This window comes from Mustela erminea, chromosome 2 (assembly GCF_009829155.1).
Source record: "Mustela erminea isolate mMusErm1 chromosome 2, mMusErm1.Pri, whole genome shotgun sequence".
NCBI classification, from domain to species: domain Eukaryota; kingdom Metazoa; phylum Chordata; class Mammalia; order Carnivora; family Mustelidae; genus Mustela; species Mustela erminea.
This window is the reverse complement of record NC_045615.1, coordinates 69,032,892-69,052,832: the sequence shown is the minus strand read 5'-3', so window position 1 is coordinate 69,052,832 and position 19,941 is coordinate 69,032,892. Positions and strand designations below refer to the sequence as shown.

The window sequence follows — 19,941 nt, the reverse complement described above, 5'->3', positions numbered from 1 at the left end:
AAGTAGGGCACGCATTCCTAATAAATGCTATGGTAGCTATTTTCCATATAATTATTTCCATATTATTATGTCAGAGACAGTTTTATTTGTGATAAATACTAACATCAGTATTTTATTTTTTTAATTTTTTTTTTAAATTTAATTTACTTATTTGACAGACAGAGATCACAAGTAGGCAGAGAGGCAGACAGAGAGAGAGGAAGGGAAGCGGGCTTCCCGCCGAACAGGGAGCACAATGTGGGGCTCGATCCCAGGACCCTGAGATCGTGACCTGAGCCAAAGGCAGAGGCTTAACCCACTGAACCACCCAGGCGCCCCAACATCAGTATTTTAGAAACATTTAATGAACCTTCAGTATAATTTAAAAATTCTTTATAAAATGCATTATATTAAAAAGCTTTTAGCTACATTGCATTTTCTCATTTAGGCACATCAGGTTGAATTCTATAACTATAAAATACACTGTTACACAAAAATAATTTTAATAACATAAATATTAGGTGAAACTTTGCTTTATAAATTCTTCTAAATAGAATCTATTTGATCTTGTTTTCTTTCAAGGCTTCTCAGTCTTGGCTTTGAAAAGTTTGTCAGAGTTGGGAGTGTCAGGAAGATTGCCAAGCCAGTTTTACCTTATAGGTAAGAATACTGATTTTCAAAAGTCAGAGTGCTCAAAGAAGTATAATAATTTTATATAATTTTAAGTTTGGTTTTTGAAAAAGAGTGGAGAAAGCTTTATCTTTTTGTTGTCGTTGTTAACTTAGAAAATCTCTATTTTACTTTTTTCTAATGTTGTGAAAATGGGATAAAGAGGGATATTCCTAACCCCTGAAACAAATAATACATTATATGTTAATTTAAAAAAAAGAGAGGGGTATTCTTTTATGTAATTCTTTTTTTAGTTTGCATGCTGGCTCAGAAAGTGAAAATGAACAACTGAAAGAACTACATGCACTAATGAAAGAAGACTTGACTCCTCTGGAAAGGGTCTATGTCAGAAAAAGTATTGAACAGCATAAACTGGGGACCAATAAAACCCTGCTGAAGCAGGTAAGTTTGTTTCTTAATTTGTATATACTACTCAGAATTCTTTTATTCCTGTTAATGAAGAATATTTCATTTAAATAAAACCGTGATAGCTTAGAGTCAAATAAAAAGTATGTGTATGTCTATCCAGTGGATGTTTTATCTTATTGAAAAACATTCTTCAAATTTGTGAACAGATCCAACCATGAATGAGTTATCCTTTCTCCTTTTCTGTATTTGTATATCTTTTTATAAGCTCAAAGAGGAAAGAGAAGAGATGGGAATAGATTTCCTGGCAAGTTAAATGAAATTTGGGTTTTTTCTAGGTGAAATGGAGAAGGAAAAGAAGGTCTGACCCTGTGCAAAATTTGTCTTTAATGCCTTCCTAGAAAGCCAAGCCTTTCAGGGTTTGTCTATATCTGAGAATCTAGGAGGTTCATATACTTTCTTCTAAGTTTTAGAAGCCAAGACTGGACACACAGGATCTCAAGCTGTAACAAGTAGCCACAGCCCTTTATCACCTTTTGATGTGGGCAGCTTCCTTCAGCTGGTAGCTGAAGAGAAAGAAGTCAGTCAGTAGCCTCCTCCAGTGAAAGGAGAGCATGAGGAAAAGAAAGAGAAAGGGAAGAAAAGAGGGTTGTTGACTTCTTGGACCATGTAGACATTGGTTACTTTATGCAAGAGATTCAGAAAAATCAGCATACTTGGGTCCCCATATTGTGTAGCTATTTCAGTAGTAATGCTGCTTAACAAACAAAATCTCAATACTTTAAGATAACAAAATTATGACTCTAAAGGTCAGTTGGCCAGGCCCAGCTTGAGGCTTTGGTTCAGATCTCTTATTCTGAGAATAACTGCCGATGGTATGTTGGTCTTCTTCTGACAGATGGCAGAAGTTCAAGAAGGAAGCCTAGATTACACAAATACATTTAAAACTTTTGTTCATGTCATGTCTGCTAATATTCCACTTGCTGCAACAAGTCATATGGCCAAGTCTAACATTTAGTGGGACAGGGAAATATACTCCCCCTATCTCTCTCAGGTGGAAATATACTCCCCCTATCTCTCTCTCTCTGCAAAGTCACATGGTAAAGGGTATGGATATGTAATACTCTCACAGGGAGGGAGGGAGAAATTGCAAATAATAACCAATCTACAAGTTTTGGTTATAGAAGTCCTTAGAAGACTTCAGACTAGCTTTCTGTTATTTTGAGTTATAGAGTTAACTACTTCCTTTTCCCCAGCTAAATCCAGAAGGGTTTATTTTGACTGGGTTCAATCCATGCAAATTAGTCATTTATGTAAATTATCATTTTACTCGCTTATCCAACATAATATTGATATGTAAGAATAATCGTTAATGATTTCTTTGATAATTTTCTATGTGAAAGCCCAGATAGCATAGTATATTGCTCATTGGTATTATCTGTTTACAAATGAAAACTCTTTTATTTATTTATTTTTAAAGATTTATGTATTTTACTTTTTTTTTTTTTAAAGATTTTATTTATTTATTTGACAGACAGAGTTCACAAGTAGGCAGAGAAGCAGGCAGAGAGGGAGAAGCAGGCTCCCCGCTGAGTAGAGAGCCCGAGGCGGGGCTCGATCCCAGGACCCTAAGATCATGACCTGAGCCAAAGGCAGAGGCCTTTTTTTTTTTTTTAAAAGATTTTATTTATTTAAAAAAAAAAATATTTTATTTATTTATTTGACAGAGATCACAAATAGGCAGAGAGAGAGAGAGGAGGAAGCAGGCTTCCCGCTCAGCAGAGAGCCCGATGTGGGGCTCAATCCCAGGACCCCGGGATCCTGACCTGAACTAAAGGCAGAGGCTTTAACCCACTGAGCCACCCAGGCGCCCCAAGAGTTATGTATTTTAAAGAGAGAGTGCATACATGTCTGCATGCACATGCGTGTGAGGGGAGGGGCAGAGGGAGAGAGTCTTTAAGCAGACTCCCTGCAGAGTTTGGAGCTTGATACAGGGCTCGATCTCATGACCCATGAGGTCATGACCTGAGCTGAAACCAAGAGTCAGATGTACAACTGACTGAGCCACCCAGGTGCCCCAGTGAAAACTCTTTTAAAGGAAACATTTTTAAAAAAGTTTTGTGTAACAGGGACACCTGGGTGGCTCAGTGCATTAAAGCCTCTGCCTTCAACTCAGGTCATGATCCCAGGGTCCTGGGATTGAACTGCGCATCGGCCTCTCTGCTCAGCAGGGAGCCTGCTCCCCCCCCCATCTGCCTACCTTTGTTCCTACTCGTGATTTCTGTCTGTCAAATAAATAAATAAAATCTTTAAAAAAAAAAAATTTTGTCTAGCAAATTTCCAACCTCCAATTAGGCATTCAGAGCTAGTACATTTCTAAAGTGACGTGTCTTTACAATAAAATTAAATTTTAAAAATGCTTCATAGTTTAATTGCTATTTTCTAGATCAGTAATAAAATTTCTTCTGTGATTAGAATCTTAGCAATATAACAAATTAAAGATACAAATCATATAATATTTTAAAGAAACCTTAGTTCTTTAGGTTTTTGTACTAGATATTTCTTTAAAAAAAATTGCTTCCTGGTTCACAACTTTCAGGTTCTTAGTCTAAGGTTGTCTTTATCAGGTATAGTTTCCAGAAATTAAATAATGAATGATATTTGAAAGTGATAACATGAGCAGTGTATACTGCTACAGTGGTGTCTTCTGCTGGATCATATTAAAAGAGCTATTTAAAAAGTATGGAGTTTCTAACATAAATGTGGCTTCATGATTTTGTTCTTGTTTTTAACAAAAGGAAAATCTAACTGACAGGGCTATTATATGTGATAAATGTTATTATTAATGTATATAATATTTCTTGTTTTATGGGATCTATGGAGGTAGTATTTAATTTGTAAAGCATATTTTTGTCAGTCACGTTTGTTGACAAAAAATATGGTCCATTTTTGTGGACTGCCCTTGCTACTAAGAAGTGGAATTATAGAGGCGCCTGGGTGGCTCAGTCCTTAAGTGTCTGCCTTCTGCTCAGGTCATGATCCCAGGATCCTGGGATCGATCCCTGAGTCGTTGCGCTCCCTGCTCAGTGGGAAGCCTGCTTCTCCCTTTTCCCACTCCCCCTTCTTGTGTTCCCTCTCTCACTATCTCTCTCCCTGTCAAATAAATATATAAAATCTTTAAAAAAAAAAAAAAAAAAAGGAAATGGAATTATTCTCCAGATTGTTAAGAGGGAAAAAAATTATATATGCATGTGTGTATGTGTGTATGAGTGAGTGTGTGTGTGTGTGTGTGTGTGTGTGTATGTGTATGTAGCTATTAGATTACAGGGGCAATTGACCACATCTAATCAGAAAATTCAGTGATTTTCCTTTTGTTTATATTTCGTTTCAGAGATTAAATGTTAGCTTTTTTTAATCAGGCTTTTTGCCTTGAGAATAATGGTATTCTGCTATAATATTTGAGAATTATAAGATTCAAATATGCTTATAGACCACAAGTACACTTTAATTTACTGTTGTTTAGAAATAGTTAGACATTTTTACTTTCTAAAATAAGTCAAAATCCTAACATGCTTGAAGGTAAAGCAAAGTACAGTTCATTAGCGTGTTCAGTGCTCTTTGTGGAGAACTTTGGCCTGTGTTGATAATAGTAATGGATGATGTGTTTATCCAGCTTCATCTAGAAGGATGACATTTGTATGTCATCCTTAATATTTTTAAAATCCTTGATAATATAATACCTTCCTAGTAAATATCAAAGTGTGCCTTTTATTTGTTCTTGTTAAGGGACTTGTGGCTTAAGTAGCCTTTGTTCTGTGATTTCCATTTCCTATGTGGAAATAATAAAAATGTGGAGGTAAAGTGACTTGTGATTCTTGATTGCCAGTAATTAAATTAGGACAGCTCATTTCTGATTTTAACTTTACAAGTTCTTTGGTAAATTCATTATCTTATTTTCTCAAAAAGTTGTTAATTAATAATATTCTTGTTGTAATAAAGGTACGAGTAGTTGGAATTACCTGTGCAGCCTGCCCATTCCCATGCATGAATGATCTTAAATTTCCTGTAGTTGTGCTGGATGAGTGTAGTCAAATAACTGAACCGGCCTCTCTCCTTCCTATTGCAAGGTAACCTAAACATTTCTGAAAAACACAGATTTCACAATTATTTCAAATAATTTCTCACTTCAAACTCTTACTAAACTTGTGTGAAAATTCTTAGTAATTTAGGTACTAAACTCATTTAAAAGAATGCAGAAGATAATTTGGGAGGATTTGGTTAATGTGTCAAGATTTTGTTAGATCACAGTTGAGACATTTGGATCATGTAATTCTTTTTTTGAAGTTTTAACTTTAACTCCAGTTAGTTAACATACAGTGTAATATTAGTTTCAGGTGTAAAATATAATGATTCAGCACTTCCGTGTAACACCCTGTGCTCATCGCAAGTGCCTCCTTAATCCCCATCACCTGTTTAGCCCTCTCCCCCCAGCCTACCCACAACCGGCCTCCCCTCTGGTAACCACTGGTTTGTGCTCTATAATGAAAAGTCTGTTTCTTGATTTGTCTCTTTCTTATTTTTTCCCTTTGTTTGTTTTATTTCTTCAATTCCACATATGAATGAAATCATATGGTATTCCTCTTTCTCTGATTGACTTACTTTTCTTAGCATTATACCCTCTAGTCCATCTATATTGTTGCAAATGGCAAGATTGCATTCTCTCTCTGTCAAACAAACAAATAAATAAAATCAATCTTAAAAAAAAAAGAGAAAGAGAGAACATAGTGGGACTAGGGGAAAGAGAGGAAGAGAGCAGATTCTCCGTTAAGCACAGAGCCTGACACAGGGCTTGATCTCAGGACCCCAGGAGGAGGCCTGAGCTGAAATCAAGAGTGAGACACTTTTCCAACTGAGTCACCCAGGCACCCCAGATTACATAATTTTCAAAGCCTTGATAGCTCTCGTGCTAGGATTCTACTAGGACTTTACAGATTTCCCAGCTAGATTAAAGGTTCCATTTTAGTCCTACTTTGAGAACCTAAGCTATTGAAGAATGTTCTTCCATAACTTACTTTGTTAAAATTCCAGTGTTTAGGTTCTGAAAATTATATTATGAAAGGATATAAAGTATATAAAGAAAAATAAGTTAAAAATTCGTGTACTAAAATTTAGAAGACTATGACATCTTCTAAGCTGTATCAGCTAATTGAAACATTATGCTTTTAAAACATTTCTAATTGAGGGATCCTAAAGGTGATAGAGAAAGTGCTAAACTTGGACCCAGTAGACCTGTGTTCTAGTCCTTGCTCTATCCCTGGTTAATGAGGGAGCAGGGTACCAATTAGTATGTTTTCCCTGGGACTTGGAGGTCCTTAATTGTAGGAATTTTAGTTTAAACTGGGACAGTCCTGAGCAAACCAGGGTGAGTTGGTCACCCTACTCAGGAGCGAGGAATGGAGGAACAGTAAGGCGTTGCAGGGAGGATAGTGGAGTAATACTTTGGAGCACCTACTGTACATTAAACACATTATATACTTCACTAAGTCCTTATAACAGTTTTGCAAGGTATTAATACATCCAGTTACCAGTCAGAATAATGAAGCTTGGAGAAGTTGAATAACTTATGTCCATAGAATATAATAGAGCTGAGATTTTGATATAGACTCTTCTATGAAAACCAGACATTTTCCCATGATATCCTACCTCTATTTAGAAAGACATTTAGCCCCAGGAGCCTAATTTACTTCATCTCTAAAACAAGAGTTTAAGCCAAATGACTTTTAAGAAAGCCTCTGAGTTTACAGAATTTAAAAGTCATTGTTTCTCAAAATGTGTTCTGCAAAATGCTAATTCCATGCAGAGGCAGGCAGACATTTAACGAGTTTTTTTCTTTTTTTTTTTTAATTTTAAGATTTATTTATTTATTTATTTGTCAGACAGAGGTCACAAGTAGGCAGAGGCAGGCAGAGAGAGAGAGAGGAGGAAGCAGGCTTCCTGCTGAGTAGAGAGCCCGATGTGGGGCTCCATCCCAGAACCCTGGGATCATGACCTGAGCCGAAGGCAGAGGCTTAAACCCACTGAGCCACCCGGGTGCCCCATTTATAAAGGGAGTTTTATGTGGAAAAAAGTTGTAAAGGATTTTTAACTCAATAACTTCAAATCCTTTTAATACATTTATTAGCATTATCAAGCCTTGTTGGTTACCAGAACTTCTTTTTTTTTTTTTTTTTTTTTAAGATTTTTTTATTTTTGAGTAATCTCTATACCCAGTATGGGGCTTGAACTCAAAACCCTGAGATCAAGAGTCACATATTCTACTGACTGAGCAAGCTAGGTACCCCAGTTCTTAGAACTCTTTGTGATATTCCAGTTTTTTGAAATACATGTTAGAAAATTGTGCAATAAGGGGCATGTGGGCAGCACAGTTGGTTAAGCCTCTGACTCTTGGTTTGGGCCTAAAGTCATTATCTTAGGGTCATGAGTTGGAGCCCCATTGAGCCTCACTGGGCTCTGGGCTCAATGAGGAGTGTGCTTAAGTTTCTCCCACTCTCCTCCTCCGCCTCTGCTCCCCCACCCCTGCCCTTTCTCTCTCTCTCTCTCAGATGAATTAATCTTAAAAAAAAAAATAGTGCAATAAGTGATATCAATGCATCCTTTTTTGTTGTTGCTTAGATTAACTTTTGGAATTCTGTTTTTAGGTTTGAGTGTGAAAAGCTGATTCTTGTTGGAGATCCCAAACAGCTTCCTCCTACTATTCAGGGTTCTGATGCAGCTCATGAAAAAGGATTGGAACAAACTCTTTTTGATCGGCTTTGCTTAATGGTACTACTGCTGAATTCATACAAAATTATAATTTATTGATTATACACTGTGTAGATTGATAGATAATGAAGATATTAGAACTACCCCCATGCCCTAAAATAATTTTAACTGTAATTGTTTAGAAAGTACCCCTCTTAAAGATAAGTAGAACCCTGTAATTTGAATGCCCTTTTATAAAATTAATCTTTTCCCCATGTACTTTAGTAGTGGGTAATAAATGCATTGCTTTTGCTCTAAAATTTAAAAAACTCTATAATGTCTCTATCGTCCCTGTCCCCTATTGTAGAGCTGTTGCAGAGTGCTGCTTCACATTTAAAAGAATTTTAAAAAATTAATTATTAATATATTTTTAAATTGAGGTAACATTCACATAACATAAAATTAACCATTTTAAACTAAATAAGTCAGTGACATTTAGTACATTCACAATACTGTGTAATGACCTCTCTCTAGTTTCAACATATTTTTATCACCCCAAGATAAAATCCCATACTCCTTGAACAGTTACTGTCCATTTTCTCCTTCTTCCAGCCCTGGCAACCACCAGTCCATTTTTAGTCTACATAGATTTATCTCTTCAGGGGATTGTATATCATACAGTCTTACAACTTTCGTATTATACAATTTGGAATTTATATAATATGTGACCTTTTGTGCCTGGCTTCTGTCACTTAGCAGTGTTGTTGAGGTTCATCCACACTGTAGCATATGTCCGTACTATATTACATTTTTAAAAAGTATATTCATAACGTAGTGCAGCCATTGCCCTGCTCATTTCTAGAACTTTTTCATTATCCCAACAGAAACTTTGTACCCATTATTTAATATGCTTCTTTCCTGAGCTGATAACCTCTATTCTACTTTCTTTCTCTATGAATTTGCCTACTCTGGGTGTTTTATATAAGTAGAATCATACAATAGTTATCCATTTGTGTTTGGCTTATGTACTTAGCATAATACTTTCAAGGTTCATCCATGTAGTGGTATGTGTCAGAATTTCATTCTTTGTTAAGGCCAAATAACATTCCATTATGTGTAATACCACATCTTATTTATTCACTCATCTATGGATGGATACGTGGGTTGTTTCTATCTTTCAGCTACTGTGAATAATGCTGTTATAAACATTGGTATATAAATACCTATTCAAGTCTTTGCTTTCAGTTCTTTTGATTATGTACCCAGAAGTGTTACTACTGGGTCATACAATAATTTTATGGTTTTTTAAAATCCATTTTCTTTTTTATTTTTAAGTTTATATTCAAATCCAGTTAGTTAAAATACACATGTACTGTATAGTAATTCCCCACTTCCATACAACACCAAGTACTTCTCACAAGTGCCCTCCTTACTCCCCACCACCTATTTAACACATCCCACTATCCACCTCCCCTCTAATAGCCATCAGTTTGTTCTCTGTAGTTGAGTCTGTTTCTTGGTTTGCCTCTCTTTCTTTCCCCTTTGCTTGTTTTGTTACTTAAATTCCACAGATGAGTGAAATCAAATGGTATTTGTCTTTCTCTGACTTACTTTGCTTAGCATTATACTCTCTAGCTCCATCCCTGTCATTGTAAATGGGAAGATTCCATTCTTTTTTGTGTGTGTGTGACTGAGTAATAATATTCCATTGTGTGTGTGTGTGTGTGTGTGTGTGTGTGTGTGTGTATCTATATACCTATATATATCTATATATATCTATATCACATTTTCTTTTTCCATTCATCAGTCAGTCGACACTTGTGCTATTTCCATAGTTTGGTTATTGTAGATAATGCTGCTGTAAACATCAGGGTGTATGTATGCCTTTGAATTCGTGTTTTTGTGTTTTTATATTTTGCATTTGTATTTTATTTGTATTATATTTTTATTTTGTATTTGTATTTTATTGTATTATATTTGTATTTTGTATTGTATTGAAGTGCAAATACCCTGGATCACATAGTAGTTCTATTTTTAACTTTTTGAGGAATGTCCATACAGTTTTTCAGGGTGGCTGCATCGGTTTGCATTCCCAGTGTAAGAAGTTTCTCCATTCTCCACATCCTCAATAATTTTGTATTTAACTTTTTGAGGAACTGCCAAACTGTTTTCCATATCAGCTATACCATTTACATTCCCTACAGGAATTTCTCAACAAAATGTTCCAGTTTCTCCACATCTTCACCAATATTTGTTTTTTTTGTTTTATATTTTTGGGGCTTTTTAAATAATAGCTCTCCTAATAGATGTGAAGAAGCTTTCTCATTGTGGTTTCCCTAATGAATAAGGACATTAAGCATTTTTGCATGTGCTTATCTTTGGAAAAATGTTTATTGAAATATTTTGCCCAATTTTTAATTGGGATGTTTGGTTTTTTGATGTTGAGTTGTGTATGTTCTTTATATTTTCTGGATATTAAACCCTTATTTGCAAATGCTTTCTTCCATTCTTAGGTAGTCTTTGTTTTCTTGACAATTTTTTTTTTTTTTTTTTTTTGAGAGAGAGAACTTGTATGAGCAAGTCAATTGGGGGGTAGGCAGAGGGACAGAGAATCTTAAATAGGCTCCAGGCCACTGTGGAGTTTGACATGGGGTGCAGTCTCATGACCCGGAGATCATAACCTGACCCAAAATCAAGAGGTGGGTGCTTAACCAACTGAGCCATCCAAGTGCCCCTTGACAGTATCCTTAGATGCACAAAAGTTTGTAATTTTGATGAAGTCCAATTTGTCTATTTTTTCCTTATGTCACTTATGATTTTGGTGTCATAGCCATGAAATTGTTGCCCAGTCCAGTGTCATACTGACTTCCCCCAGTGTTTTCTTCTAAGAATGTTACAGTTTTGGCTCTTACATGTAATTCTTTGATCCCTTTTGAGTTAATTTTTTGTAGATGGTATATAAGGTACAGGTCAACTTTTTTCTTTTCCTTGCAGATATCCTGTTTTCCCAGCACCATTTGTTGAAAAAACAGTCCTTTCCCCATTGTATGGTTTTGGCACCCTTGTTAAAAATCAGTTGACTTTGTGTGGGTTTATTTCTAAATCCTCCATTCTATTTGATTGGTGCATAGGATTTAATTACTTTTTTATGGCTGAATAATGTTTCATTGTATGTATATACCATAATTTTTGTACCTATTCATTATTACTATTGTTTTGATGCAATAATCTAAATCGAGCTATTTTAAAAGCAGAAGATTAAAATATGACCCAAAAGAGTTATAGAAAATCTGTTGTCGAAAGAAAAATGTTATCATTGTTGCTAGTTTATTATTAATTAATTTTCATTGTTGCTAGCTTATTCTTTTTCAAAGATTTTATTTATTTATTTGAGAGAGTGAGAGAGAGAGAGTGTGCACAAGCTGGGGGAGGGTCAGGGGAAGAGGGGGAAGCAGACCCCCTGATGTGGGACACTATCCCAGAACCCCAGGATCATGACCTGAGCTGGAGGCAGACACTTCAACAACTGAGCCTCCCAGGCACCCCTATTCTTGCTAGTTTAAATTGCATTTAGGGGGTTATTTTGCTGTTTGAACTTCCAATAATCTGTACTTTCTTAGCAGAGGAGAAAAACTGAAATGAAACTAGATATAATTAAATCTCAAATAAATATTTCTTTATCCGTAAGAGAGAGTTTTTCTAAAAGATCCTCTAACAGATTTTATACAGATGGATTAATTTCTTTGCTCTAAATGATAGAGATACTAGTGCTCTCATGCTTTACCCCCCTTTTTTTATCCCTTCCCATGTTCCTGTCTTTGTTAGTTATTACATCATTATTCTTTTTGTTTTACAATCATAATTTGTATAGTTATTTAGAATCAGTTTTATATTTAAAAAATTCAGTACCTTTTCATTCATCTGGGTGCCTTGGACTTCATCATCATTTTTTTTTTTTCCAGAATGGCTCATAGATGCCTACTTTCCTGAGTTCTTTTTGTTTCAAGTGTCTATTTCCTTTAAATTGTTAAATGGCACCTTGGCTTATTGAATTGTTGCTATTACTGTGAATTTGGGGGCCAAACTGATTATTTTCCCCTTGTAATGATTTATATTTTCTACTTGGATTCAAAAAATATTTTTATAACCTTAAAGTTGATAAACTTACTACAGTATATCTTAGTGTGGAGCTTTCTGTAACTAATCACTCTGTAATATGTTATCTCAAAGTGGAAATTCTTTTCGTTCTTTGTTTCAGGAAAGGTTTTTGTTCCACATGTTGAATTCTCTGTCAGTAGCTTGTCTGTGCAGCCTGCTATAACAAAATACCATATACTGGGTGGCTTAACCAACAGATTTATTTCTCACAATTCTGGAGTTTGGGAAGGCCAAGGTCAAGGTAGCTTCATTTGGTTCCTGATAAGAGCTCTGTTCTTGGCTGTATCTTCACATGGTGGAAAGAAAGAAAACTCTGGCCTCTTCCTCTTATAAGGAGACTAATCTTATCATGAGGACCTCATCCTTATGCTCATCTAAACCTTAATTACCTTCCAAAGGCCCCACCTCCAAATTCCATAACTTTGGGGTTCCACGCTGCAACATAGTAATTGGGGTGGGGAACACATTCAGTCTAAAACAGAGGTTCCCCAGTTATTCTGATATTGGGTATCTTTATCTGTCTTCCATTTATGTTACCTTAATTTCTTTTTTTTTTTTCCTTCAGATTTTATTTATTTATTTATTTGACAGAGAGAGAGAGACCCAGCAAGAGAGGGAACCCGTTCTTTAAATTAGTTTTAGAAATTAGTTTTTTTCTTTATGATTGAAATTTCCCTTTTAATCTTATCTTTTCATCATCTCACCTTTGAGATTTTGTTTCACTCAATTATATTCTGATTATATTCTAAAGCTTTTATACTTGAGGAAAATTTTCTTCTGATTCTTGGTTGTGTTTTGTCTAGGCTGGGCTCTATACATATTGTTTGCATTGTCTTCCTTTATTTTGTTAATTTTGGGGGAGAAGCCATCATATGTTTGCATAGTTGCCATTCCTACTTGATTTCTTGATGTTCATCTTTAAGTAGCTCTCTCAGATTTGTATTCTCTACTTTTGTAGTATCCTGGTGGTAGGGAAGTGGAGTAGGAGTGGGACTGGAATAGAACTAAATCAGAATGTGTAATGTCTTTTTTAGCTTACATGTGCTCTCTCAATTCTAAGGTTTTGTTAAATATCCTGTCCCAGTATTCACTCCACATGGTTGGAGGTATTGTCCTTTCCCAGATGAGGACTATTCTTGGATTTCACGTGTCCTCTCAGTTTGATGTTTAGTCCTCAGAGCCTTCACTTCCGCTAAAAACTGCCCATTTCACTTTCTCTGTTTCATTATTATTCTTAGAAGCCATTTCTATTTTATGACTTCTAGAGGAGTTAGGAATCTCACCACACAGATGGTTCCTGACTTACAATGTTTTGACCTACCAATTTCAACTTTATGATGGTGTGAAAATGATAAATTTAGTAGAGACTATACTTTGAATCTTGAATTTTGATCTTTACCCAGGCTAGCATATGTGTCAAGATCCTTTCTCATGTTGCTCGGCCTCAGCTCCCAATCAGGATCATAAAAATAAACAACTGATACATGTAAGAACCATTCTGCACCCATACAACCATTCTGTTTTTCACTTTCAGTACAGTATTAAATTACAAGAAATATCCGACACTTCTTTATAAATCAGGCTTTGTGATAGGTGATTTAGCCCAACTGTATGCTAATGTAAGTATTCTAAGCATGTTTAAGGTAGGCTAGGCTAAGCTATGATGTTCCACAGGGTAGATGTATTAAACGCATCTTGACTTATGATATTTTCAGCTTATGATGGGTTTATCAGGATGTTACCGCATCATAAGTCAAGGAAGATCTGTATTGCATTTTTCCTTTCCACTTAAATTTTGTTTTTTTCTTGGTGACAGGAACCTTTTAACGTTTATGACATTGGGATGGCTATAAACGTTTGTTGCCTGGCTACTGTATTTTTTCTTTGCTGTTGTTTTTAGTTATTTTGTTATTTTAGTGTTTTTGTTGTCCCTTTAGATATTAGAGAATGGATTCTGCAAGGCAGTTTTATTCTACTTTCTTCAGAAGTTTCCCCATACACTGAGTTTCAAGTTGATTTAAGTTTTGAGTTGAGTTGTACTTAATTTGTGAAGACTCAAGCTTTCAATGGTCTTGAGCTTTTAATTGTAACTGAATTGAATTGCATAACTTTCTACCGCTTCCATAATGTCAGTGTCCAGATTCTTTTGAATTAGACCTTTCCAGTGGCTTCTTAATAATCTTAATTAAAAAATTATTTAGATTCTTTTTTTTTTTAAAGATTTTATTTATTTATTTGACAGACAGAGATCACAAGTAGGCGGAGAAGCAGGCAGAGAGAAAGAGAGGAGGAAGCAGGCTCCCTGCTGAGCAGAGAGCCTGATGCAGGGCTCAATCCCAGGACCCTGGGATCATGACCTGAGCTGAAGGCAGAGGCTTTAACCCACTGAGCCACCCAGGCGCCCCCCAAAATTATTTAGATTCTTAAAACATTTTTGAATAGGTAACATTGTCACATGATTTGGGATTTGAATTTAAGAGGAACCAGAAAGTACAGTGAAGACTTCTACTCCTGTCCCCCAGCCACTCAGTTTCTCTCCCACAAAGCAACTGTCACCTTTGCTTGTACCCTTCTAGTGATAATTTATGTCAGTGTAAGCAAATACATAAAGTATTTTCCCTCTGTTTTAACAAATGCTAGCATAGTATGCATGCTGTTATGCTCTTTGCTCTTTCACTTATTTGTTGTCGATGACTTTTAAAATATGAAGTAGATTTTTAGAGGGGATTTTAAAAGGATAAATAAAGGACTTAAAAGTGATTTATTTACAGAGTAAAATGGAATAGAATTTACAAAATGGAATATATAAAACAGTTAAGGTGAATTAACTTGATCCATATAGATAGTGCTCATAAACGTAGTGGATAGAGAAGCAAGGTGCAAACTGTTACATAGTGTAGAACACAATTTATGTGAATTTCAAAAGCATAACAAATAATATGTATTAATCATAGGTATATGCCTATGTAGTAAACATATAGAACTTCCATGGGAATGCCATAAGATATTGATTCAGAAAAAAGATAGATACCACATATTAATGTATACATAATGTTAGTTTGAAGCTGTTTCTGGAGAAGCTGGTAGAGGAAATGAGGTGGGAGCTTTAGCTATATATGTCACATTTTATGTCTTAACAAAAGAGAGATCTGAGGCAACAAGGACTAAATACTAATGTCACATCTGTGTAGTACATACATGAGTATTATATTGCTTTGCTTTTCTGTGTATTTGAACTACCTCAGAATTAATTAAAAGAAATAAAAATAATATCTACTAATCATGATAAAAAGTATAGAAACTATAGAAAACTAAAGGGTTAAAAAAAGACAACAACAAAACTGTAATAACCTCACTGCCCCCAAGAGAAAATCCTTTGTAATATTTTAGTAGTGTTCCTTCCAGCCTTTATCTTCGGGGTATATGCTTATATCAGATAAATGTATATATATAAACTATAAAAATACATATATTTGATATGTGCAAACACACATTGGAATATCATGCAGCCATAAAAAAGGAAATCCTGCCATTTGTAACAACATTGATGTACCTTGAGAACATTATGGTAAGTGAAATAAATCTGAGAGAGACCAGTAATATATATCATTTATTTGTAGAATCTAAAAAAGCTGGGGCACCTGGGTGGCTCAGTGGGTTAAAGCCTCTGCCTTCGGCTCAGGTCATGATTCCAGGGTCCTGGGATTGAGCCCCACATCTGGCTCTCTGCTCTGCGGAGAGCCTGCTTCTTCCTCTCTCTCTGCCTGCCTCTCTGCCTACTTGTGATCTCTGTCAGATAAATAAATAAAAATCTTTAAAAAACATAAAAATAAAAATAAAAAAGCTGACATTGTACAAACAGAGTAGAATGATGGTTACCAGGAACTGGAAGGTAGAGAGGTAGGAAACGGGTCATGTTGGTCAAAGGGTACAAATTTCTAGTTATAGGGTATGAATAACTTCTAGGGATCTAATTAACAGCATGTTGATTATAGTTAATAATACTATATTACATACTTGAAAGTTGCCAAGAGAATATATGTTAAATATTCTCACCATAAAAAAAGAAATGGTATCTATGTCCTGTGATGGAGCTGTTAGCTAACACTGTGGTGGTAATCGGTTTGTAATATATGTGTATCAAGTCAGCTCCTGGTACACCTTCAACTTACCCAATGTTATATGTCAATTATATCACAATAAAGCTGGAAAAAAATATTTTCTAACATAGTCGAGACCATACTATATAGTTTCTATCCTAACTTTTTTAAACTTTGCATTATAATAAATCATTTCCCTATGTTACTAACTAGCTTTGTAATCATCACTGTTGTCATAAATATGTTTAATCACCAAATAGGTAATGTGGATATACCATAATTTAGTCATTTCTCTAACATTGTTTCTAGTTCTAAAGCATGGTCCTTTGAGCATTTTTTTTTGAAAGTAGGCTTCATGACCACCCTCAGGCTTGAAATCACAACCCCAAGATTAAGAGTAGCATGCTACACCCACATGCCCACTGATTTGGACTCATCCACAAATTTAGGCCCTAAATAGTACTGAGGATTGGATTTTTACTTACTATTTTTTTCCCATAAAACATACCTTCTTGGGTGCCTGTATGGCTCAGTCAGTTAAGGATTTGCCTTCCACTCAGGTCATGATCCCAGGGTCCTGAGATCAAGCCCCACATCACGTTCCCAAGTCTGCTTCTCCCTCTGCCTCTGCCTCCGTCTCTCTTTCTCACTCTCTGTCTCTCATGAATAAATAAAATCTTAAAAAAAAAATACCTTGTCTATGTGACCATTAATCCTACCTATGTGTTTTTATTACTAGAGTACCTTGTATTATTTAAAATGTTCAAACAGTGCTACAGAACATTTTGCAAAGAAAGAGTATGCTTCAGAGACCCCTAAAGTACATGGAATGTGTATTTTATGATACATTAACAAAATTGAAAACTTATTTTAAGATTCAAAATGAAAGATGTCTTGTACCCAAGGAGGAAAATTCTTAAATGAGTTATCAACAACACTTTCTAATTTTTTTTTGAAGATTCTCTTTTAATTTAGTGTCCACCCTACTCTGCATAGATTATAAAAGCATAATGTTAGGTGCCATATTTATTAGGTAATGATTTGAAGATTTGACATGTTTTATATTTTATAATTTTGTGGTATAATAATAGTTTGCCATGAAAATATCTTTAGTAATTAAGAAAACTGTATTTGTAGTCTGTTTCATCATGGTTGTAATTCACTTGCTAAGAGCACAATATGGTGATACTTTCCAATTTTAAAATATTATTTTTTTCCTTAAGGAAAAAAATGCTTCAATTTTCTATTTTTGTGCATTTAAATTTCTTAGGGGCATAAGCCAGTTCTGTTGAGAACCCAATACCGTTGTCACCCTGTGATCAGTGCTATCTCTAATGATCTGTTTTATGAAGGAAACCTCATGAATGGCATTTCAGAAACAGAGAGGAGCCCTTTATTGGAATGGCTCCCAACCCTGTGTTTCTATAACGTTAAAGGACTGGAACAGGTAAATGACATTAATGTTAATGAGAGTCAACATGGTTTAGTTTCCTGCTTTAATTTTATTGTTGTTGTTTATATGGTTTTCTTGGTCTTTCCATAGGCTTTCTGGGAAATATAATTTAGGATCTGTTTCTTATTCCAGATTGAAAGAGATAACAGCTTTCATAATGTGGCAGAAGCTGCTTTTACACTCAAACTGATTCAATCACTGATTGCAAGTGGAATAGTGGGCTCTATGATTGGGGTGATAACATTATACAAATCCCAGATGTACAAGGTTTGTATTACATATTATGATACTTAAATATTATAATTTTATGTTATAATATTTGATATTACATTTGTAGTGGTTTGTTTTGGTTAAAAACAATTTTGGGACTGTAGTTAACATATTAAAAAAATTCTGATTTTTATCTGGTCTGGCTTTTTTTCTGTATAATTAAATGTAAATCTAACAAGGCTTAATTAAATTCAGTTTACAGCTGTTGGGGCAAAAATGCAAATAAACAAATTAGAGGGAAGAAAATACAGTGTATGCTTTGTGTTTTGGGACAGATGGGATTCAATCTTTGTTTTCCAAAATGTTCTTTCATTATCATTTCATTTTATTAATCAAAGATAGATACCAGATATTAATGTACGCATAAGCTAATTACTTCTAACTAGTTTTTGCTTTTTTAAAAAAATATTTTTCATCTGTTTCATTATTTATCAACTCTGAATTAGCATATCCAGATGAATTCCCCAGCAATAGATAAATCAACACTTTTGATTTTGTTGCCTAACTTATATTGTCCTCTCGTTATTTATGTATCATTTTAGAAACTACTAAGTCTTTGTGAGTCATAAAAAAGAAAATGAAAATTATCCACTACCAGTTAAATAAAAAGGGTTGCTGTCAATAGGTTCAGGTCTTAAGTTCTTCATAGTCCCTGCCCTGAATGATCTCTTTCTTCTTTCCTCCATAGCTTTGTCATTTACTCAGTGCTACGGACTTTGACCATCCTGATATTAAAGCTGTGCAGGTATCCACAGTAGATGCTTTTCAGGGAGCTGAAAAGGAGATCATTATTCTGTCCTGTGTAAGGACAAGACAAGTAGGATTTATTGATTCAGAAAAAAGAATGAATGTTGCATTGACCAGAGGAAGGAGGCATTTATTGATCGTGGGAAATTTAGCCTGTTTACGGAAAAATCGACTCTGGGGACGTGTTATCCAACACTGTGAAGGTAAAATAAAAATATGTTTAATTCAAGCATTTTGAATTGAAACTGACTTTTGAGTTAGCGCTTAGAGTGGTTCAGATAGGAAAGCTCTGGATTTGCCACTGTAGGAGATAACTAAAAGAATAGGGGACCACTATGAAATACTGTTGTCTCATGTTTTGTATCATCTTTTTAAGGAAGGGAAGATGGATTACAACATGCAAGCCAGTATGAATCACAGCTGAACCATCTTCTTAAAGATTATTTTGAAAAACAAGCAGAAGAAAAACAGAAGAAAAAGAATGAAAAAGATAAATCTAAAGATAAATCTCATTCACAAAAAGACATGGTATAGATAATTTGTATTTATATGAATTCCAAATTCATTTTACACTATATAGTTTTTATATTTTTTAATTATCCTAAAACCTTGTTATCAAAAACTATTTAAAGTATTTAAATAACATTAAATAACCACATGTAAAAAAAATACATATATTTAGATAGGCAGATGTTGAAGGCAATATAAAATCTTACTAATAAAAAGACATTTCTTTCTAAAATTATGGCTTCTGTCTGCTAAAGGAATAGATTTTATAGAGGACATAGAAAAGGCTTCCTGGGGAATACCAGTATTACTTCAAAAATAAGTAAATATCTCAACACCTGATATTAGCCAAAAGGCCGAGAAGCGATTAAAAAAATAAATATCTCAAAAACTCATCTATTAGAACATGGCTACACACTTGTATCAAAACACTCCTTTCTGAACCATAGATCTCTCAGAATTTTTTTTTAAAGATTTTATTTATTTATTTGACAAAGGGAGAGAGATCACAAGTAGGCAGAGCAGCAGGCAGAAAGGGGGAAGCAGGCTCCTCGCTGAGCAAAGAGCCCGACATGGGGCTCAATTCTAGGACCCTGGGATCATGACCTGGGCCGAAGGCAGAGGCTTAACCCACTGAGCCATCCAGGCGCCCCCAGAATATTTTTTAAATTTATTTTTCTTAATTTTTTTACTGTTTTTAAAAATATACAATGTATTGTTTTTTTCAGGTGTACAGGTCTGTGATTCATCAGTCTTATATAATACCCATTCCCCTCCAGCAACCCTGTTTGTTTCCTATGATTAAGAGTCTCTTATGTTTTATCTCCTTCTCTGGTTTCATCTTGTTTCATTTTTTTCTCTCTTCCCCTATGATCCTCTGCCTTGTTTCTTAAATTCTACATGTCAGTGAGATCATATGATAATTGTCTTTCTCTGACTGACTTATTTCGC

The 19,941-nt window shown here is 34.9% G+C and overlaps 1 protein-coding gene across 1 annotated transcript in view; it reads left to right on the top strand.

Moving 5' to 3' along the window:
- ZGRF1 (zinc finger GRF-type containing 1) overlaps positions 1–19,164 on the top strand; it is an 81,204-nt gene extending 62,040 nt beyond the window's left edge. Inside the window, exons 24-31 of the mRNA XM_032333180.1 lie at positions 562–639; positions 903–1,050; positions 5,014–5,141; positions 7,713–7,836; positions 17,284–17,460; positions 17,599–17,733; positions 18,425–18,686; positions 18,860–19,164. Of these exons, the coding sequence (XP_032189071.1) occupies positions 562–639; positions 903–1,050; positions 5,014–5,141; positions 7,713–7,836; positions 17,284–17,460; positions 17,599–17,733; positions 18,425–18,686; positions 18,860–19,017 (1,210 nt within the window). The 3' untranslated portion in view covers positions 19,018–19,164. The remainder of the gene's footprint in view (positions 1–561; positions 640–902; positions 1,051–5,013; positions 5,142–7,712; positions 7,837–17,283; positions 17,461–17,598; positions 17,734–18,424; positions 18,687–18,859) is intronic.
- The last annotated feature ends 777 nt before the right edge of the window (positions 19,165–19,941 follow it).